The sequence below is a fragment of the Numenius arquata genome, chromosome 6, assembly GCF_964106895.1.
Source record: "Numenius arquata chromosome 6, bNumArq3.hap1.1, whole genome shotgun sequence".
In the NCBI taxonomy this organism is placed as follows: domain Eukaryota; kingdom Metazoa; phylum Chordata; class Aves; order Charadriiformes; family Scolopacidae; genus Numenius; species Numenius arquata.
The window spans coordinates 21,599,876-21,623,485 of NC_133581.1; the positions used below are offsets into that span (position 1 = coordinate 21,599,876).

At 37.3% G+C, this 23,610-nt stretch overlaps 1 protein-coding gene across 3 annotated transcripts in view; it reads left to right on the forward strand.

The window, feature by feature from the left end:
- ZNF143 (zinc finger protein 143) overlaps nt 1-23,610 on the forward strand; it is a 40,332-nt gene that overhangs the window by 8,897 nt on the left and 7,825 nt on the right. The window contains exons 2-12 of one of the 3 annotated variants that reach the window (XM_074148543.1): nt 3,322-3,440; nt 3,653-3,745; nt 4,230-4,313; nt 4,553-4,633; nt 5,731-5,927; nt 10,046-10,120; nt 14,453-14,572; nt 15,728-15,803; nt 17,950-18,075; nt 20,995-21,174; nt 22,294-22,521. In XM_074148543.1, the coding sequence (XP_074004644.1) occupies nt 3,329-3,440; nt 3,653-3,745; nt 4,230-4,313; nt 4,553-4,633; nt 5,731-5,927; nt 10,046-10,120; nt 14,453-14,572; nt 15,728-15,803; nt 17,950-18,075; nt 20,995-21,174; nt 22,294-22,521 (1,372 nt within the window). In that variant the 5' untranslated portion in view covers nt 3,322-3,328. Of the gene's footprint in view, nt 1-3,321; nt 3,441-3,652; nt 3,746-4,229; nt 4,314-4,548; nt 4,634-5,730; nt 5,928-10,045; nt 10,121-14,452; nt 14,573-15,727; nt 15,804-17,949; nt 18,076-20,994; nt 21,175-22,293; nt 22,522-23,610 lie in introns of those variants that run through there. The other 2 variants (XM_074148541.1, XM_074148544.1) reach the window with 2 other exon arrangements.

The window sequence follows — 23,610 nt, forward strand, 5'->3', positions numbered from 1 at the left end:
AAAAGCTCAATGATGTAAATGCACAGAAATAAAAGCAATGAGATGGATTAGGGAAAGATGCTGGTGAGATTCGGATTGGAAGAAGGATGAAGACAAATTTGCTGGAAGCTGAGAAGAAAGCAGCATATAACTGATTTGCAGAAAAGCGGGCGTAAGACTGGCTAAAGCTGAGGTAAGGGAAGAGGCTTGAGTTTGATGAGAACAGACTGGTTTAAAAAAAAAACCACAAGACAAATAAAAATATGGTAGGAGACTAGATATGCGGGGTGGATGATACACCAACAGCATGGTGATAATGTTTTAAATGTATGCAATATCAAAATGATTAGATTACCGTAGAACAGGAAGGGACCTCCAGAGGTTACCTGGTCCAGCCCTGGTCAAGGCAGGTCTGATTAGACCAGGTTGCCCAGGGCTATGTCTAGTTGTCTTGAACGCCTACAAGAATGGAGAGTCCATAACCTTTCTTCGCAATCTGTTCCTGTATTTGACCACTGTTACAGAAAGGGAAAAAAAAAAGTAAGTAATGCTGTGGCAGCAATATCTCCGTGATAGCCTGACCCATTTCTGTACAACGTAGTCCAACTTTTTACATTGTCTTCAGGTCTTTCCCCATCCTCTTCCTCAGAGCTCATAGCGCTATCTGGTTAGCCTGTCTTCTCCACTGGAGAGGAAGAAGAGCGGCTGAAAGGGAGCAGTATATCCACTTTCGGTTGAGGGTGGTCCTCCCCGCACAGCAGAGTAACAGAGCAAAATTGCTGCATCACCAGAGTGTGTGAAAGCTGGGGTTTTGCTGTTAGGGAGGGTCCTCCATTACAAGGGGTGTGCTTCTAAGATGGGTCTGAACGTGAACCATCTTGAGACAAAGAGGCAGGAAGGTGACAACGGTGCGACGGACATGTAGAGCAGACCAGCAGTAAGAGACTAGTTGCAGAATGAATTGGTGTGGACATGGGAGTATTTTAGATTATTTTGACAAGAAGGATGTGATTATACTTGGGAAGAGGGATGTGCTGGAAATTTGGTACCATGATAGGACTGGCTGAAGAACAAAACTGGTACTTCAAGGGGAAGGGATGGAGCTGGGGATAAGAAGATAGTGAGAGGACAAAGGATTGGGAAGAGAATATATTGGAAGGAATCATTTTAAAGGAGTCGTAATTGGGAGAAGACAGCAACACAGTGTGTGTGAAGTTACAGCACATTATCATCTAGATCATCTGCAATAGAAGAAAGTAGTGAACGTTCTGCTGTGTGCAGCAGTTCACTGATTACTTTTTTTTTTTCAGTGTGATAACTATTAATCAGCCACACTATAATAACAAACTGTAAAATAATTTAAACAAAACTTTTGCTCCTGTGGTCCTTTAATTTATCTTGCATTAGATGTCTTTTTCTTCCAGAACAGCCATTGACCCTTTAAGCAACTGGTTCTGCTCTGACTCTTTCAGGACTTCGCAGTTGTCTGCATTTAGTCTAGATGGCTTTTCTGCACCGTCTCTTTTTCTGTTGTATTACATCTCTTTTAGAGACCTTATTTTCTAGAAAAGCTTATTTTCTTGAAAATGATGCTGGGAACAAGAATTTCTCATCTTGGGTGTTAAAAAATCTCACACGTCTTTTGAATTAAATTTTGGGTTCTATCTTAACTATATCTTCTTTTTGATGCTCAGAGTTGTTCAATGTTCAAATTCTCTATTACAGGAATATAGATGGGCTCTTAACAGTTAAGCAAACTAAGGTGGTTTAGGCTCCAGGTCCAGCTTCAGGAGTAACTGTGGGCACTTGGTATAACATCCCATTAAAAGTTAGCGGGCCTTGGACTGTAGTGGCACATTTGCTTTGTGTATAGCTCGGGTTAAAGCACTTCAGACGGCGAAAGCAGGAGAGCTGCAGCAGCTGGGTGCGGGTCAGCTTTTTCTCAGCTGAGACTAAGAATCATAGGTAGCTGCCTGCCTCTCTAGGAAATAGAGTCTGGTTCAAAGTCACTTTGATGTATTTGAAAAATATTGCTTGGGTATAATTTTCAACTACTAAATTAGTGTACTGAACTGATTAAATACTGCAGGCATGCTGCACTACCTAAACGGTCTAATTTTACTTTCGTTATTCTTTAGTATGGACATAAGCACGAGTTTCTCATTGGTCTTTGAGATCATTGATGAGTTGCTCATTCAAGGGCAGATTTCTGGATTGTAGAGGTAAATATAGTTATTTAGAAATATAATCATAAGTAAATTAAAAAACCTAGATCATTCCTCTCAGCCTTGAATTACAAAACAGCAGATCAGAGAACCATAGTAAGATTAAAAGATTCGATTGTTTATCTGTAACCTTTTTGTGAGATTACTGAACTGCTTATTGTAAGAAGAACTCTTGACTTCTTGAGGTTGGGCTGGGGGGAAAGTTGCTTTAATGCCTAGGTTGCTGTTCCATGTGAAACTTTTTTCTTTTTTCCTTTCATTCACATTGACGCATGTGTTACATTAACTAAAGGGCTCGCAGAACTTGGTGACTCTTTTTTGGTTGTTCTTTGGTTTTGGTTTTTTTTCATCCTGTGGTGAAAGCCAACATCTGAGTTAGGAAAAAGCAATGTTATGTGTTTCCTTTACAGCTTCTTAATCTGGTAATACTGATAATTAGTAATAGCCTTTCAGATTCAGTAGACTTCTTAATCACCCATATTGAAAAATGTCCTGGGTGAAAAATTAGTATCCAAAGGCACGGCTGTATCTGGTTCAATCAGATACGTGCAGAGTTTTGACTGTCACTCACCAATCACCAACCTGTAGTCTTATATTAATATATTGTATCATGAGATACTTCATGATTTTCAAGGACAGATTTTTTTAAAATAGAAACCTTCCTGGAAGGTTTAGGGAAATAGTTGGATCATTCCATCAGACTTACTAATGAAGTGTGTATTTCCCAGCGAGTGATAGTGGCACTGGAGAGATGTTTAATTTTTATAGTTAAAGCCTTGCTGTTGTCATTGGTGACTGTAGGGAATTGTTAGCTTTATTTTAATTCTGGGGACAAAAAGATATAATTACTTATACCGTCCATTATTATTTATATATTTTTTTGAATAATTTATATTTAACTGAAATCTAAATGTGGTTGATGCACTTCAATTTATTAACTGCAACATGAAGTTCTTAATAGCTTAGTTAACTGTGGTAATAATATTTACCAACTTCAAGTAAGTTTTTTCTTCTGTAGCAGCTGTATAAAAATTGAATTAAGCTTGGGTTGTATTTAACCAGTTCTGGTTCTGTATTTAAATTATCTGTCTATGTTTTGCGAATACTTTCTTTCTAGGTAGACAATGTTATTAGCTCAGATAAATCGAGACTCTCAGGGAATGACTGAATTTTCTGGAGGAGGAATGGAGGCCCAGCACGTGACTCTCTGTCTAACAGAAGCAGTAGCTGTGCAAGGTGAACCTTCAGGTTAAATTATCTCTACATTATTGTGTCTTTTCTGTTTGAAATTCAGATAAAACTCTAAGACTCGTGAATAAGAGCTATTTCCTATTATTATTTGAAATCATTACGCTTTAAGGGGATGTGGTCATTTGTGGAGGTGGTTAAGTTGTGATTTTTAGGGTTTGATGCTGGTAATAGTGCATACGAACTTTTTTCCTCACTAGATGGTGACAACTTAGAAAACATGGAAGGTGTAAGTTTGCAAGCAGTTACCCTTGCTGATGGCTCCACTGCTTACATACAGCACAATTCTAAAGGTAGGTAAATGACTAGGAGTTGATTGGTATTGAAATTGTATGCTCCTTTTTTACCCTGTTTTTAGATTGTAAACACCTGTGCATTGTAATGTGAGGCAAAATCTGTACAATGGTTATGAAGTTCCAATTCCAGCTGGGAATTACAGGTGTTACAGTAATACTTTAAAATAAATATTTAAGTCTGCTACTAATAAGATGCAGGTGTCAAATGCAGAACGTAAGTCAAACAAAAGTGAGATAATCTTTACACTTCAAACTCAAATATCACTATTCTGCCTACTGGATAGGTCATCAGGCCTTTTCCATTTTTTTTTTAATCCTAGAATCTGAAAACCTCTGTATAGCCATACTCTGCTTAGTCTTTACCAAACATGTTTTCTCTGTGATATTTTATTGATATTTTAGTCCAGAAAGTACGAACTGTGTTTTTAAACTGTGATGTGTCATACAGAATGTTTTTAAGAATGCTAATTGTGCATTTCAGATGGTAAATTAATGGATGGCCAAGTGATTCAATTAGAAGATGGTTCTGCTGCTTATGTTCAACATGTACCCATGCCTAAAAGCAGTAAGTGTAATAATACAAGAAATATATTCTAAAATAATATATTACTGATAAATATTAATACTAAGTAATTAACGGTTATTATAGTAGCTTGATTTCTTATTTAAATGGAAAACAGTTGTGAAGAGATCCTAGGTATTTTGTAATTCTACAATGAACACATTGTATTCAGTGTTTAATCTTTCCAACTACTGGATTTTTCAAACTATTGTTGAAGCATTGTAATTCTTTCTTCCAAACAGGGGACAGCTTGCGTCTGGAAGATGGGCAAGCGGTTCAGCTGGAAGATGGCACTACAGCATTTATTCATCACACCTCAAAAGGTAATTTATTTTTTTGTAGTGGGATTTTTTCCATTTAGAGTTCAAGAGAACCTCAGCAGTATAGAATATGGTATAAATGACTATGACATCATTTAGTGTAGACTACTTGTTGCTTTTACTTTGTGACATCTGGAAATTGTTGAAATGAGACTGGTTCGGTTCCTTATTTGGGCCTCATATAACAGTTATAAATAGACCAGTGTATTTCACTTTTTTTTAGGCCAGGATCACATTAAAGTAAGTATTTGTCACGTTAGTAGATAATGTAAGCCTTTATGCAGATTTCAGCAATAACTGCATGTGAAAATGAGAAGAGAAAGCAGGTAAGAATCAACCAATGGATCCCTCTTGAACTAAAGAATGTAGAGATTGACTTAAAATTTTAAGATCATACTATTGGTTTTGCCATTAGGTAGTAGGGTAGAAAATGTGACAGCTGACAGTCAAGAACGCAAACATATTTATTTTAAATGATAACTTAGATTTCTGCAGAAGGTGGTTACACTAGTCTTGGAAATAGTACCGCTTCTCTACAAAATGTGAACAAGTAGATATTTTAAGTCTGTTTAAACTAGTGTGACAAGAATTAAATTCTTCAATCAACAATACTAAGAGGAGAGAATATAATAAAAAATTTCTTCCTTAAAAGTCATCCTATGTTTTATGTGTTTCTTTTGCATATTGACATGATTCTGTTCTTAAAATGATCAGACTTAAGAATCTGAAGTACTCTCATCAGTACATGTGTTATATTATTTATGTTGTATTGTGAGTGGATATGCAATAGAAAGCATATTTGAGTTCCTGGTTTGCTTTGTAAATAAAGCTAGGCCAATATAAAATTGGTTTTGCACGTTTATAAGTGTGCAGAAATAAAGTTATGGGAAGCATTGCCTTGGAAAAAAAAAAAAATCAGTGCTATTCATAGTAATATTTTCAGTGTTTATATTTCTAGTATACGAGTGGTTATATTTCTTATATATTTTGTGTATAGATAGACTTCAGGAGACATTTCCTAAACAGCAGTAGTTTTCCGTGTAACACATAGATGTTGTTATTCCTTTTATTTCCTAACACTTTGTAATATTATTTCACAGACAGTTACGACCAGAGTGCATTACAAGCAGTCCAGCTGGAGGATGGAACTACAGCCTACATTCACCACACGGTGCAAATGCCACAGTCGGATACCATTTTAGCCATTCAGGCTGATGGCACCGTGGCAGGTCTTCACACAGGAGATGCTGCCATTGACCCAGATACCATCAGTGCTTTGGAGCAATATGCAGCCAAGGTATACTGAAAGACATTTTCTCTATCCATAACGTTTTAATGTAGCATCACATTTGTCAGCAAAAGCCAATTGTGATCTAAGAATTTAAATTATAATTAAGAGAGTCTTCAGACTCTTAGAGAGGACACCAGCTTGTTACGACAGTGCTTCACTCTCATGAGGAACTCCAGTGTGTAGTGTTGCATAAAAAGAACAAAAGAAAACACTGAAATGATGTGGAGTCAGACTGATCTGGAAAATTATTTAGACAACGAAACACTAATTTTCTTAAAAATATAACATTGGAAAGGAGCTTCTTGAGGGGACGCTAGTTGGAAAGGACAAAGTTAAATCATTCTTGTTCAGGCGCTATTGCTGGATTTTTTTATATTTTTTTTTCATGTATTGGGAAGAGTAGGGCTCAGTGTACTGGGCAAGGACAATGCATGTTATGAAGTGTAAAATAGACAATTAGACAGTTACTGAGTTTGGAAAAAACTTCTTTGATACATACTTTCAATAGTAAAATGTAGTATGATGCTCAAAATTCATGTTGTCCACTTTAGTGGACTTCTGTACAGCATGATATAATAATGGGCAGTGCAACTTCTACAGCTTTACAGTTTAGCAGTGTCCCAGTTGCTGGATGATTGCCATCAGTGCTTGTATTGCTCTAGAAAAAGACTAGAACTAATTTTAAAAGCTGTCCTCTAGTGTCACTGACAGTTGTCAAATTTTGGGAGAAGGCCAGTTAGGATAATTAAATGGTTTATACACTGTTCTTTCCATTATGCTTCTGTTACAATTGAAGAGATCCTAAGAGAGCCAGTCAGATTGTGTTGTGTTTGGCTATGCCTTAACATTTCATAAAATAAAAGGTAATCCAAGGTTAGCTGAGCTGTAGTGACAAGCTTCTACACATTCCCTAGCTACTGTTTAATTTAGTTTTAAATCAATCATAACTTTGTCCTTCTTAACAAGGAGCTATATTGATCATAATTTATTATAAGTTTGTTTTGAGAAGGTGAAGAAGAAGCAGAAGAAATGCAAATAAATTTGCATTTTTGTCCTATTTACCTCAACACGTGTGTTTTAATTCTGTAATGTGAATTTGTTTTCTGTGGTGTAATTGTGTGTGTCTAGGAATAATTATATTTATTTTCTTTAAGCTTTCATCCCAGGACCTTATTCTGAAAGGTACTGTTAGAACCTCTCAGGGAAAGTCAGTAGAAGTGAGTTTCCAAGTATTGCACCTGATTTACATACAAAAGCAATTAATAGCTTAATTGTCATAACTGTCTTTCTCTTAAAGGAGAAATGTGATTTTGTAATTCTATTTCATGTCTGCATATGCTTCATAGTAAGGCAATGGTATAGGAACATTGAAAAAGGTATAGGAAGGGGCAACAATGATGAGCAAATGTGAAATACATAAGGTAAGTATATGATAGAATTTTATAAAATTCTAAGTGGCGTAGAGAGGAATAGTGACTTCTTGTTGTCTTTACCAGTGTAAGAACTGGTGGTGAGGCACTGGACCAGGTTGCCCACAGAAACTGTGGATGCCCCATCCCTGGAAGTATTCAAGACCAGGCTGGATGGGCCTTTGAGCAACCTGCTCTAGTGGGAGGTGTCGCTGCCCATGGCAGGGGGGTTGGAACTTGATGATCTTTAAGGTCCCTTCCAACCCAAACCATTCTTTGATTCTATGAAAGAGCAGATGAAGTACTCGGGTGACAAGTTCAAGAAAAACAAGGGAAGAATACTTTTTCAAGCAGTACAAGATTATAGCCATGGCACTGCTTGTAGGATGTTGTGGATGCTAATATGTCCCTGGATTCAAAGAGTAATTAGGTAAGTTCATAGAAGAAAAATGTATCTAGGGCTGTTAGGTAGAAACATGTGACTTCTAGTTCAGGAAGCTCCAAAGCCACAAATTGCTTGGAGGTTGGAAGAATATTTCTGGGAATGCATAACTATATGCTTGGTCTGTTCATTTAGTCTTCTGTAGCATCTGCTACTGGTTACTGTTGGAAACAAAATGGTGCACTAGATTGACCTTTAGTTTGACTCAGTATAGGTGTTCTTAGTTGAAGGCAGACAATCTTTCTTTAGAATCTAAGACCGTCTTTTAGGAAGAACTCAAAGATCTTCCTTGGAATCCTTCCAGAATTCTCCTCATGCTGCTAAAAGAGGCTTAAAATTGGGTGTCTTGCTTTTTTTTGTTAATTTTTCAAGTTTTGAAGATAAAACCTTCAAGGGTGAAGAAAATTTTAAAGGCGGATTTCGAGAATGGCGGTTTTCTCTGTTCCCGTGACCTATGTAACAGGCAGAAATAGAAAAGATCCGTAGGCTGCCTGAGATCAGTGTAGAAACTGTAAAAGAGTTCATACAAAGAGATCCAAGAAGACAGCAAAGAAGTTCACTGAAAGTAGTGGAACATGTACAATTTTCATTGTCCCTTGCTTCTCCTTTAGACATAGTACTACTTTTCCACACCTTGCAGAGCACATGCAAAGACTGAACCAGAGTCCTCTTAATTTTGGGCTAAGTCAATGCCACTTTCCTCCCAAAGCAACCAAGAAAAAAGGAGATCGTCACTCTCAGTGAACATAGTCAGAAGATATGTAATGGAATTGTGAAGAGGTTATAACACGTACTTTTCTTCCATAAGCTGTTTTCTTGCAACATCCCAGGTACTGGAAAGTACAGTTCCTGGGATATGTGTATACCTACACACATGCACACACATTCCGTTTGGATCATTTGTTGATCCATTGAAACTTTTAATTTCACGTCAGCAGTTCCTTTCTTGACCAACAACAGGACCTTCCGGCTGAAGTGATTCAAGTCTACTTTCTGTGCAGGTTCTCTCCCCTCCCTTCAAAACTTCTGCAGGAGAAGGTCCCAAAATGGCTGTTGTTTCTTTTTTTTTTTAAAAAAAAAAAAAAACACCTCAGAATTACCTGCTTGCAGACTCTCTTTGCAGCCTCTCTGTAATGTAAGCTTGCCTCTGCTTGGGCACTTTCCTCTTCACTGTTTTAGCTCAAAGTTTCCAAAAGTATATTGCTCACAATTGTCTAATTTAGAAAGACAATACTGTCTGAAAACCAATTATGGGACAAGTTAATCTTCAGTCCCCAAGTGCAATGTTGGTAGCTGATGCTTTGAGCAAGGTAATTTACACAACCATTAATGTTCTCAGGAGCCTGCTATGACCTCCTTAGTGAAAGGGCATAAGCAGACCTGCTGAGGTAGGGTTCCTGCCAAACTATTTTAAAGAATAAAATCACTTAGGCTAGATTTAGGTGCATTGATCTCAGCCTTGAGTGTAATGGATGCAGAGGGTATTGTGAATGCCTGTGTTCAATACAGAAGCAATTAAGGAATAGGAAACTATGTAAAGTATACTTTAAAGTAGTTTTTTCTACAGTGAATAATAAGATACTGTTCTTTGAGTTCATGTTGTGAGAGAGTTTTTGTGGTGGTTTTGTAAACTGTGCAATTATAATTTTTATTTAAATAAAAATTTCAAATTAATGTCTAATACTCTTTCAAATATTCTTATAAGCTTCCTGGAAAGCACCAATACCTTCCTCCTCCTGTACACTGGTTTTAAAAATAAGCCTATGAAACAATACACAAGTCTTTGCTTAGCTCTTGTAATTTGACTATTTCAAATTGAGATGTAACACATTGTCTTAGGTATTTTGGTTCCAAAGGAGTTGTGCTGTTCAAAACAAGTAAATCCTGCTTAACAGGGAGTGAGAGATATACCCTATTATAAAAGAAGTAAGCGTTTTGTTTTGTTTCATTTTCTGTCAGAACTCGGTATTTTTAAAGTTATCAATTTATTTTAATTCTTTTGTCAGTCTGTTAATTTAACATACTTGGTTCTTGTAGTTTTTCCTGCCTTGTTTTAAGACAACTTTGAGATGCTCACTGTACTTATTCTACAATGCAGGTGCTACAAGTGGTGATTCTCATGTAAACTAACATACGACAGAATAACCATGTTTCAAGGGGGAGCTAGAGAGCTATGAAATAATAAGCCCTCAGGATCTGTCTGCAATCCTCTATTTTTCAGATGAATAAAAATAGCCTGTAAATTTTTTTCCCGTTTCAACTTTATTTTTCAGGTGTCTATTGATGGAAACGACAGTGTTAGTGGCACAGGAATGATAGGTGAAAATGAACAAGATAAAAAAATGCAGGTATGTAGCCCAATACAAAATAATTAAGTATATCTTTTTCTTCTGTCTTCTCTGCCCAGAAACATGCATGATAGGTAGTCCTGCGTAGCCATCAACCAGGGTCTGCTGCTACCCTTCAGGAATTTTAGATCTCAAACCTATACAGATAGGTCATATTTCTCACTTTGTACAAGATCCTTTCACAGGATTTTAAAAAGATCTTCTAATACTTACTGGTTGTTTTTTTTCTGTTAAAAGGTAATTAAAATTATGTTGGATTTCTAAGATTTTTCAAGCTGACCCGAGTATCTAATCGGTAAGGGTATAGTATTTCAGTTGCTCTTTTCCAGAGAATGAACTGAGCTTTTATCATCCTTAAAGCAGAAGGAATGCTGACTCAATTATTTTCTTCTCAAGAGAGACAATTGCAGGTATACGTCTGGAACTGTTCTTTCTCTGGTGACTTATTTTGATTCCACTTGACCTCTTAAGAGTCCCTGACTCGTATTGTGGGGTTTGTAAGTAATCAGTAGATAAGTGTTGCTCCTAGTGAACACTTAAGAAGCAGAAAAGTACTTCCATTTCTTTCTCTGTATTGATATTGTTGGCACATAGAAATATAAAAGCTTTTTCAATGTGAAAATATTAACTTAAAAGTTCAAAGAGCAATGGAAAATACAGATGCAGCTTATTAAGTATCAAGCTTTTTTACCTGGGATCCATAAAATTATGTAAGGAGAGTGGTATTTGTCATCATAACATTTTATTAAAGGAAAAGACAAAGCAAAACATATTCTGGGCTTCAAGGAATTATAACCAACAACAAAAATAATAATAAAACCCCAATACCCTCACATGTTCAAATGACAAAATCAAAACCAGAAAAGTCATTGCATTGAGAAAGGTTTGGTTAGAGAAGCCCTGTTTTCTTCTTTTTGTTTAATTTAAGATACAATGAACTAGACAAGGAGGAAATGTATCTTGCAAGGTAAGATACAGTATCTGTGGAAGGAGCAATTAAAGGCTCACCTCTGAGAGTTACCTCAGAATTCTCTATTCTTAATCTTTTTAAAAGCTAGGTCCCACAATATTTAAAGCCGCAGACACTCCATTCTTGCCTGTGTGGCGTGACTGTGAGAGAATAGCTAATACATGCATTATTTATGGTATTGGAATATATTCCTTGAAATGAAATCAAGACCTTCTGAGGTTTTGCACACTTTTAGGTTTGAACAGGGATACCACTCCAACAAAATGCAAAATTCAGGAAAGAGTAAGATAAGACCTTGGCTGGTTTTACCTGGAGAGCCTATTAAGCAAAATGACCTGTAACTGGTATCCAGTTACGTGTTGATTTCAGCCTTAGCCCCAAAACAAAGTATGGCAACATATATGCCATATGGAAATGTGCCAATCTTATGGAGCATTATATGTTCCAAAAAAAAAAAAAAAAAAAAAAATCCGATGTTTCAAAAGCTATTGAGGCTTAGCCTCAAATTCTGACGCCTATAAGGTGACTTCAGTTGGGCAACTGAAGGGTCCAAAGCTATCAATTATCTATGGAAAATCTTAATCGTGATTATATTTTGATGGAAGTAGTTACCTACTTGTAGCTCATTCTGAAATAATCTATTACTTGGGATAAAATAGTCTTATATTTAGATAGTATTAAATAAGTGTATATTTATAAACTTTTTAAGTCCACAGGTAACACAAGAACAGAACAGATGTCATGCTGCTAAATGGTCATTCAAACTTGCATGCAGTTAGGTTTTTCACCAAAGGAAAAAAAGCATAAAACCTCTTTGTGTTTTCTACATGTGAAAACAAAGGACTATGTGTGACCAAATGGATATTACACACTATTTGCTTTCAAACCTGTCATACCCATCTGTTCATATTAAAAGCAGAATCATATGACTGAAGTTTGTATGTATACAATATAAAAATCTTATCTGAGATCTTTGTTACCTTTGTTGTTCTCCTGTCTGAACTCGGGGTGCATTTGCATTTTCTTTTAAATTTATTGGGTTTTTTTATTTTGTCTAAAAGTATTTTGCAGGACACAATTCCTCTCAACAAGATTTGCATTATTATAAATGTACTTTATTTGCTATCCGATTTTGTGCCTCCTAACATCTGAATTTTTTAGTTTCTTTAGAGTGTGTTATCTATAAGGATGAGGAGAAGGCTGAGGTATTTAATGCCTTCTTTGCCTCAGTCTTCAATAGTAAGATCAGTTATTATCTGGGTTCCCAGCCTCTTGCGCAGGAATACAGGGATGGGGAGCGGAATGAAACCCTCATAATCCAAGGGGAAATGGTTAGCGAGCTGCTTCACCACTTAGACACACACAAGTCTATGGGGCCGGATGGGATCCACCCAAGGCTACCAAGGGAGCTGTTGGAAATGCTCATCAAGCCACTTTGAATCATTTATCAGCAGTCCTGGCTAACCAGGGAGGTGAGCCAGGTCCCAGCTGACTGGAGGATAGCAAATGTGATGCCCATCTACAAGAAGGGCCGGAAGGAGGATCTGGGGAACTACAGGCCTGTCAGTCTGACCTCAGTGCTGTGGAAGGTTGTAAAGCAGATCATCTTGAGTGCCATCACTCAGCATATACAGGACAACCAGGCAATCAGGCCTAGTCAGCATGGGTTTATGAAAGGCAGGTCCTGCTTGACTAATGTGATCTTCTATGACAAGGTGACCCGCTTAGTGGATGAGGTAAAGGCTGTGGATGTTGTCAACCTAGACTTTAGTAAAGCCTTCGACACTGTTTCCCATAGCATTCTCCTGGAGAAACTGTTCTGTTTAATATCTTTATCAATGATCTGGATAAGGGGATTGAGTGCACCATCAGAAAGTTTGCAGATGACACCAAGTTGGGCAAGAGTGTTGATCTGCCTGAGGGTAGGAAGGCTGTACAGAGGGATCTGGACAGGCTGGATCAATGGACTGAGGCCAATGGGATGGGGTTCAACAAGGCCAAGTGCTGGGTCCTGCACTTGGGTCACAACAACCCCACGCAATGCTACAGGCTTGGGGAAGAGTGGCTGGAAACCTGCCTGGCAAAAAATGACCTGAGGGTATTGATCAACAGCTGGCTGAATATGAACTGAGTATGCCCAGGTGGCCAAGAAGGCCAACAGCATCCTGGCTTGTATCAGAAATGGTGTGGCCAGCAGCACTAGGGAAGTGGTTTTCCCTTTGTACTTGGCACTGGTGATGCCACACCTCAAATACCATGTTCAGTTTTGGGCCCCTCACTACAGGAGGGACACTGAGGTACTGGAGCATGTCCAAAGAAGGGCAATGAAGCTTGTGAGGGGTCTGGACTTCTGAGGAGCAGCTGAGGGAGCTGGAATTGTTTAGCCTGTAGAAAGGAGGCTGAGGGGAGACCTTATCGCTCTCTACAACTACCTGCAAGGAGACTGTAGCGAGGTGGGGGTCAGTCTCTTCTGCCAAGTAACAATTAATAGGATGAGAGGAAACAGCCTCAAATTGCTCTGGGGGAAGTTTAAGATGGTTGTTAGGAAAAATTTCTTCACCAAAAGGGTTATCAAGCGATGGAATAGGCTGCCCGGTGAAGTGGTTGAGTCACCATCCCTGGAGATATTTAAGACGGATAGATGTGGTGCTTAGTGATGTGGTTTAGTGGTGGACTTTCTTCAGTCTGTATGAATGTTTCTTGCATCTTACTGTATGAAGAAGCCTTTAAAAGGGGTTTAAGTTGCATCGCAAAGCTGTCCTTTATATTCTCCTGTTGTGTGATGCCAGAAAGGAGAGTAGAACCTAGCTCAAATTGCTCCACTTAGTTTGCTCAAAACACATGCATCACTGACAAAGTACAAAATGCTTTCCTTTATTTTCAAAAAGTGCTCATTATAAGTGTATTTAATTATTGTTTGGCCTTTGCATGAACTTATCTTTGAAGGTGGTCTAATTTATGGCTAATCTCCCTTAGCAAAGGATCCAGTGCCTTAGATGTAATCTAAGCTTTTTCTGTCTACTAATTTGGTCATCTTACCACTGGACTTATATTTCAACTTATTTTTTACTTTCTTGTTATTTGGCTAATTAATGCATGCTTTTAAATTTGCTAGCTACAAGTGAATATGTTTTACAGTTTCTCTCTTTCCTTTCATCAGAACGTATGCTTTTCAGTTACTTATTTTTAGTTTATTTATTGAGGACTAAGAAACACATGGCACAGCAAGGGGAAACCTGTCAGCATCAGCTCTGACTTCATGGCAAAAGAAAGTATGTGACTTTTCTGATCCACTGTGGGTTTTTTTTTAATGGTGGTTTGGTTTTGTTTGTTTTTGTTTGTGTTTTTTTTTTCAATTTAAGATTGTCTTGCAAGGACATGGAACAAGAGTGACTGCAAAATCTCAGCAGAGTGGAGAGAAAGCTTTTCGCTGTGATTACGATGGCTGTGGAAAACTGTATACAACAGCTCACCATCTTAAGGTGATGAGATATAAAATGACCGTTGTTAGTTTCCAGGCATGACTCTTCTTGGACAGATTATGTGGTTAAAAGTAACAGAGACCCAATCACAATGATGTTGGTTTGTCAAATGTTTATTGGGTTGATCCTACAGTAATTTTTTTTCCCAGATACTCAGATGATTTTGCATAGTGTTCCGAGACGAGGCTCTCTTTGAAAACTAAACATCTAGCAGACTGTAGTCACTGACTACAAAAATATATTCTTTGTTAATGTAACATAAACCACGTGCGCTGTAACTTGAATGATAAAGAAAAAGTGGTGACTCTAAATGTTACTCATTTGCCTTTCAGATCAGGGTAGACGCAGGTGTGGTATCATGTTAGGCTCCTATATTGCCAGCATGTACGAAATCTCTTGTTGAGATAGTTTCTACTAGCAATGTCACAGAAACTCTGAAATCCAGTGTTCATTTTATCTAATTTATGTGTATGCATGCAAAAATTCCAATTTTTAAAACAAATTACCATCAAAATACAAAGTCTAAACCTTCAAAACAATCCAAGATTCAAGGGGAAAGGCTTGAACATATTTTTTCTTTACAGGTGGCAACTCCTTAATTCTCTCTCTTTTTAAATTAAGTAAAGGAATTACTGAAACAGTAAGGGTGTAGAGCTGTTCACATTCCGGTTTAGGCTGAGGTAATCACTTGTCAATGAGGTAAACTCCTTGCAGTGCTGCCTTGTCGCTGACAAAATGCTCTGGAGTCAGTGACTAATTGACTCTATGGATCTTGTGTTAAAATGGTGTCTTTGCTTTAGAGGTTTCATGCAACAGAAGGGGATCCTTAGAAGCTCTCAGTGGAGTCAAAAATCAGAGTAGGCTCTGAGGCATGTTTGCATACTGTAGTGTAGTTGCATGATGGCAACTCTGCATATATTTACAGAACTGTTTTTTGCAAAACTGACTGAAAAGATCAGTTTAGACCTTGGAAAGAGACATCTTTAGTTTTAGGGAAAATATTTTTATTTTTTTTTTATCACTGATTTAAAAAGAAGACAAGTGTGAATCTTAGGAAGAGAAATAAAATATATTGTCTTTGAGAATGAACTATTTCTTTGTCAAAGTAAACAGATGCAACATTTCATTAAGTCGGTGTATTGGATGTCTTGACAGGTGCATGAAAGGTCACACACTGGAGACAGACCATATCAGTGTGAACATCCTGGATGTGGCAAAGCTTTTGCAACAGGTAATCTTTTGTGGACTAGCTCCTCCTGCTTGTTAGTGTTTGTCTCTGTTTCGAATAAGTTCTTTAACTTATTTTTTAAAATTGCCTTTTTAAAACTGGTAAGTGAAGAACTTGGTTGGGAGAACTGCAAAAATAAAGCCATCATTTCAGCTAGCGTAGCATAGAGAATCATAGAATGGTTAGAGTTGGAAGGGACCTTAAAGATCATCAACTTCCAACCCCCCTGCCGTGGGCAGGGACACCTCCACTAGACCAGGTTGCTCAAAGCCCCATCCAGCCTGGCCTTAAACACTTCCAGAGATGGGGCATCCACAACCTCCCTGGGCAACCTGTTGAGTGCTTCACCACCCTCACAGTAAAGAATTTCTTTCTAATATCTAATCTAAATCTCCCTCTTCCAATTTAAAACCATTACCCCTTGTCCTGTCACTACACTTCCTGACAAAGAGTCCCTCTCCAGCTCTCCTGTAGGCTCCCTTCAGATATTGGTAGGCTGCTATGAGGTCTCCCTGGAGCCTTCTCTTCTCCATATAGAAAGGACAGAGTATTTAACTCTTAGTTACTGAAGGAGGAATGAAGTGAAACACTTGACATCATCCCTAACTCTTCACCTGTCATGCTACAGACAGATTTTTATGTTGAAAAAATAGGCCTTTCTTAACATGAAACTAATAGCATAAGTTAAATAAGCTGATAATAAGCTGAACCTGTTGGTTAGAGGTAAATACTTGATCTTCTGTTCCAAATTTGAAAAGAACTTTGATGGAAGATGCTGTTTTAAGTGTTCTTTATTGAATTTGTATCACAGTGACATTTGTCATTAAGTGAAGTCTATGTTTCATGCAGACTACGCTGTTCATAAATGATGCTTTCCCTGAGATTTAATTTGATCATGCAAAATGCAATTATGAAGAATGAAACAGGGAAGAAAGTGAAAGAGCAAAACTTGTTTCAAATTTATTCTTTTTCTTTGAATGTAAATCAGTATGATGCTTAGAAAAGTTAGGTTCTTTTTTTAAAAAAAGTGTTTTCAAAATAACTTCAACTGATCTAATATATTTAATATTATTTCTTTGACTAGAAACAAGGAAAAGAAATGCTGGTGAGAAAGCTCAAAAGGGAAACAACCATACTTAAGGGACTGCACCTAAGTTTAATTGCATAGTGTTTGTAAAGGGATTTCAGAACGACATAATGAAATATTCTCTTCCATTGCAACAGACTGATGTATGGCTATAAACAGCTGTTTGTCTATTAATACCATATTTTTGATCAGAGACGTACCACTGTAGTTCAGCAATCCTAGCCTTTAATAAAGTTCATGTTAAGTACTGAATGCTCTTGATTTAAATGTTACGAACTCTCTTGGGTTCAATCATAAAATTGAGTTTATTTTAGATGTAAAAAATGAATTAATGCTCAGGTTGGTAGAACGTGCTTTGTGTTTTCAAAAACAACAAAAATAGGAATTTCGTCTGTTTTAGGGAGAACACACTGAAACTAAAGCAGGTGCCATCTTCTTATGGACTATGACTTTATTTTGTAGAAATACATATATCACTTGTGGACACAAGTAAAATTCAGGTTTATTTTCTAAAATGGCTGTGTCAGGTATTCTGTCATGATCTTTTCAGGGAAGTGCAGAAAGGAAAATCTTGGTAAAATGCTCTTTGCAAAATGATTTACAAGAGAGCCTGATGCAAAGCTCTCTTCAGACTGGTAGAGTTTTTGATGAGGATGAGTTCCTAAACGTAATCTTAAGGGGAATGAGAGTCCATGACTACTGTCAGCTGGCATGTATACATGGGATGATGTTAATAATATAGTTTAAAATAATTGGAATAGCTTAGAGCCCGCATAGCCGTAGAGCTTTTACTGCTGACTTCATTAATAATACTGATTTTTGTATAAGCTAGTAGTTAAATGTTAATGTTTGATGTAATTTCTTCATAAAGGAAGGATGAACTGTGTCTAGAGTTCTGCTGCTCTCTATGGTAGAATAAAGAGCTTGTGAAGAGTGAAAGAGCAAATTTTACTCATCAGGGAGCTTCTTGATTGGAATGGCAAGCACAGCTTTTGATGGTGATGGTTTATGAGTATCCTAATTTTGTGTTTCTGCTATTATAACATCCTTTCTGATCTTCAGGATATGGGTTAAAAAGTCATGTCCGAACACACACGGGTGAAAAGCCTTATCGGTGCACAGAAGAAAACTGCACCAAATCATTCAAGACTTCAGGGGACCTGCAGAAACATATCCGAACCCACACAGGTACTATTATCACCCCTCCTTTTTTTTTTTTTTAAATTCACTAAGGTGTGTTTTTTTTTCCTGTTTGATCATGCTGTGACTTTATACTTATGAAATCAGCTTGTGTATATTTTCTTTCTGAAGCCAAATGAGCTCAACATTTCAGCATGGTAAGCATTTGCTGCAAATCTAGCATGTTTTCCTTGGAAAAAGCACTTAAGCATTCACACTGCTATTGCAAATGCACTAACTTTTATAATGCATCACTTACATGTTCACTGAGTCACTTAGTGCCTTTACAGTTTCATTTGCAGCTGTAATGGAGCAAGGAACTTCTCAATAATACAGCTCACCTTTTAGAAAATGGCATCAGTGTTCTTAAGTTGTGCTGCTTCAAGATAACTTGCATGTCAGCTTCACAAAGGTTGATACTTTTGAGCTGCTTCTTATCCTGATTTCCCTTCTCGCAGCAGAAAAATCAACAAAAAAAATCACAGAAAACCAACTGTTACTAAAAATCCCAAATGCATAAAAATTGAAATCTTGCATTTTATCTAAAAAGATTAATTTGAATGCCAAAACACAAATAAATTCTAGACAGCATACACCACACTTTGCAAAACACTATGGGTGCACACATGTGTAAACAAGTTTGCACAATGTCTCCTTTGCTCCTGAGATCTCAAAAAAACCCCAAACTTGCCTGCTAGAACACCAACAAGTTTTTCTACTGAACTTTCTGAATCTTAGACATTAAAAAAGAATAAAAGAAATAGGTTTTTCTCAGGTTGGAAAGAATGGGGGTGGGGGGGAATAAAAGCAGGCAATAAAAATTATAACAATTCAGTATTTCATTGAAATAAGTCTGCTTTCCTGGACTTCTGTATTCAAAGACAGTATGTTGAGATTAGTGCTATCATGATGTTAAATTAGTCATCAGGATGAAGACATAAAAGTGTCATCTGTTTTCAGTTCTAGAAGAGAACTGTTTTGACATTGTTACGTAGTACATCAAGCACAGGCTATGAACTGAAAGACTTCTGCAGTATGGTCAACTTTATTAGCTGTAGACTGTTTACTTCTTTATGACCATAGAAGTCGTATCATAATTTAATCGCTTTAATCTGATTTAGCAGTTGAGATAAAAGACTTGAGCCAGCCCTATGTAACCATTTATCCATATGAACAATATTAATAATACAATCATAGACTCCCAGCAGTCCAGGGACCAGAGTTCAGGGGTGTCTTTTTTTAGATTTACAAGTAGCTGCAGGAAGCCAAAGAATGAGAAGAAAATTGCAACAAGTCCTTTGTGTAGATGGATGGAGTAGTGTATGCTCATACCCTATGCAAGCTGCAACACTGCACCCAGTGGAGGCAAGTCTGCCATGGCTCTGAAACCTTTTCATTCCTTTATCATGTAGAGCAGGGTTAACACTTTATTAATTTTCTGCCTGCTTTAGCTAAAAGTGAATTTTCCTTTCAATGGCAGCGCAGTCTCACTTTCTGTTGCCATCAAATGCTTGCCTCGGATTCCTCCAAGACTTCCCTAAACATACTATTCTAGTATCAGAGAAGCTGGTGTGGATGGCTCCTCAGAGCTGCTGTGGGGCAGAGCTTGAAGGCTTCTGACTTCCTTTGCATTTCTAGTGCTAGAAATCTCAGTCACCTGGAAACAGGTCGCTTTTCTAACAAGTACATTAGAAACTTAAAAGGCTGGCTACCCCAACTGGTCGGATGACATTCTTGTGGGCATTCTGTAAGAGGAATCTGTTTCGGTTTCTAATGCAGGGTCTGTTGTCGGGCGGGGTTGACTGCAACCCTGCTCCTTTCAGGCATGGTTTGAGGTCCTGTGCTGAAGCAAGGATTAGGGGAGCCATGGTAACACAACACTGAGGCGTGTAAACTTAATACACACACTGCCTTGGCAGGAAGCTGAAAAACCTTCCCGAAACAGCTGTCCTAAGGAGTGAATTATAGTTTCCTCAGCCAAGGAGCTAACTACTTTGGAGTTTCATGGTATTAATGTCTTTATCAGGACTTTGTTTTTTATTTCTGTCTCTAAGTACTTAATGTTGTATCTTGTAGTAGTAATCTGCCCTCTCTTGCTCTCAGATTCTTCTCTTTGGTGAGCAGTGGAATGTAAGTGGGTGGAATGTACTTAGCTCTAGGAAGTGTGAAATAACAACAGGACAGCACGTCAGGTGGCTGCTCATACTTCTCCCAAGTTAACCTCCTTCACTCGCCCCCTCTGTGTGCTTTGATAGATCTGGAAGGTCAGGGGTATTTGGGTATTACACAGGGGCTGGACTTAATCTGTTGTTCATGGTGAAATGCTTTGGTGCAGTGATGTAAGTTATTGTGCTTAAATTTGTATTACACAAATAGGTTTATTTTAATGTGTGATTGCTTTGGTTTTGGGGGTTGAAACTTGAGTTTCAGGGATGTTTCTCTTTAAAAAGTTGGTTCTTCTCATGTAAGGTTAAGTGCTTTCTATAATGAGTTTTACTAATCCATTTGTATCTTGGTTATATGCTAAATCATAAAGGTATTTTTTCCATTTTATGAATTACAATTGACAAATGTACAAATGGTAAAACACTTGTTTTGGATAATGTATGTATGAAATTGGGGAGGTGTTAAATACATGTTAAAATATGGACAATGTGGAAGCTAATCCAAGCAACTGAGTCTGTTTTATACATTATAAAGTACTAATTTAAAAGCTTCATAATTTAGCTTACAGATTGTGTTATTTTCCTGAATTTTGTGAGTTTTGTCTAAACAGTAGAACACAGTGGCATGTCCATCATATTTCTGACTGAGGGTATCAAAGACAAATTAGGTAGCTTTAGATTCCTACATTCAGTCCAAGTGTAACATAGGATTTTTGTTCTTTTATAACTTTTGCATGTGTACCTTGTCTTTTTTTTTTTTCAGGGGAAAGGCCCTTTAAGTGTCCATTTGAAGGATGTGGCAGGTCATTCACAACATCCAATATAAGAAAGGTTCACATCAGGACACATACAGGCGAAAGGCCTTATTACTGTACAGAGCCAGGATGTGGAAGAGCTTTTGCCAGTGCAACTAATTATAAGAATCATGTGAGAATACACACAGGTATAGAAGTGATGTTTTGCATTTTGAAGTGGAATCTGCTTGGGAGAGGCTGTGTCATTCTCCTTGTGAACACTGTTTTGGTGCATTGTAATTGGGTATAGTTATGTTCATATGAACTTTATTTTAATTTATATGTACTTTTGTTTGGACCTCATCTCCCCTCACCTGAGGCAAGTTAAACAGTTAAGTTTCCCACCTTGCTGTCAAGGCAGGATAATTTTGCTTTGATTACAAAGTTCTTTAAAATGAATGCAAAACCCTGTCTTCAGTGGACATTGGGCTAAGACCTTAATATGGTTCTGGGGCTTGCCTCCCTTGTGAGCTGTTTCTTAAATAAATAACAGTAAAGCACAAGTCTGAGCTTGACTTTGGCTTGCCACTGTGAGTCACCCTTTCATCCCAGCTGTGTTTTCCTTGCTGCTGCAGCGGTGGTCAAAACCTTCTTTTTATAGACTGGATGTGAGAATATTTATCCAACTTGGTTGTAAGGCTTAGGGAGCAGAATTACTGGCACAAATTCGAAGGTTCTAATATGGAAAAGTCTTGTATGTTTTATAGAAGCACAGACAAGTTTCATAGAGGTACGTTTTGTATCTCAGATTATCTTTTTAATTTATAATGTAATTTGGACATTTGTTTCATTGATTTTTAACTGAAAGGTGTTTTTATATGAAACCATAATTGCTTAAACATACGCTTCCTATAGGTTTCTTCAGAGCCTAAAGATTCAAAAGTAAGTGAAATTGTGCTAGAGTATCAACATACCTGATCATTGAGGAGAAGAGGCTTCCAGTAATAAAAGAAAATTCTCAATATGATGCCAAACTGACATTGTAGCTTTCAGGCTGTATCCTTCTGTCTTCATCAGAAGGATGTTTTAGATGGACTGGTAAGTAGTAAATAGGGCCCAACTTTTACTGGCAGTAGTTCTTAAAAAAAAAAAAAAAAAAAAAAAAAAAAAAAAAGAGTGAGAAGCTGCAATGATAAACTTTGAGCTTGTTGCCTTGAAATTGAAGTATGGTTGGTAATGAAGATGTGTCACTAAATAGCATTTGTTGACAGTTTTTTCTGTGCATCCTGGATAAAGTTCTCTTTATTCCCTTTTGTTTTTCTATACAGGGGAGAAGCCCTATGTCTGTACAGTTCCTGGTTGTGATAAACGTTTTACAGAGTATTCTAGTTTATACAAACATCATGTTGTACATACTCATTCCAAACCATATAACTGTAATCACTGTGGGAAAACATACAAGCAGATTTCTACACTTGCTATGCACAAGCGGACAGCACACAATGACACAGAGCCCATTGAAGAAGAACAAGAGGCTTTTTTTGAGCCACCTCCAGGTTAGAGTTTCAGTCTTTGAACCTCTTCTTGACAAAAAAAAAAAAGTCTGGATAATATTTTGCTGCTTTTTTATAACCAGGGAAATAAAAGCATAGATAAAAATATGAAGTACTTTAATAATATTAAGTTATTTAACTTTTGTGTAGGAACTTTTTACTGTGATAGGCAGCTTGTAAACAGAAACTAAAGAGAGTAATTGACCAGATCATAAACCCCATTTATAGTCTTTTGCAGTCCCAGTAAACCTGCTATAAGCATGAATGTGGGAAGGGACCTGTGAGTCTAAAATGTTTGTTTGCAACCTGCTGGATTTTTCTTAAGGGTTTTTGTAAGAGTATGTATAACACCATAGTTGGTGACAGTCTTTTGTGCAGGAGTAAAGGGGACTGCCTTGAGAAAAGGAAAGATCTGTCTTTGCAGCACCCTGATACTTTGCAGCAAAACGGTGGGTTTGCTTTGGTTAACAGCAGTTTCTGTAAACTGTCCTAGAGGCAAAGATGAAAATAAGCTCATGTGCTGCAGTACTCCTTAGAATATGTTTTTCATGGTATCATGAGTAATGAATCCCATGACTATTAAAGATCAGACTGAGGGAAGTATTGTGATAGGACAAATATCAAATTGTGATTTTTAGATGGGACTGAAGATAGGAAATACATGCACAAACTGTTTTGGTCAGAAAAGTTGTTATACTACATGTATGGGAAAATGCACCGAATGCCTTAAGCAGATTTACTAGTGTCTAATTCTTTCTTTTAAGGGAATGATAACCTCATTTGCTGAGGTTAAACATTTATTAAGATAATGAACTTACTTAAATCGTCACACAAAGGCATTACTTTGTTCTTCTGTATGTTTGTTAATTAATAACTCTTTTAAAAAGCTGCCATTTGTGTTTGCATAGAGTCTCTTGTATGGAGAGCTTAACATTTAATGAATGAATTAGGAAGGTTTGTCACCATTTTAATATTTGCTTATAAACTAAATTTATATTTTCTTGAGTTGTAGTACTTCTGTGTGTTAAAACTCATTGCTAAAAGATCATATGCCATGTTCCCAAAACAACAGACTTTCTGACTTGCTTTTGA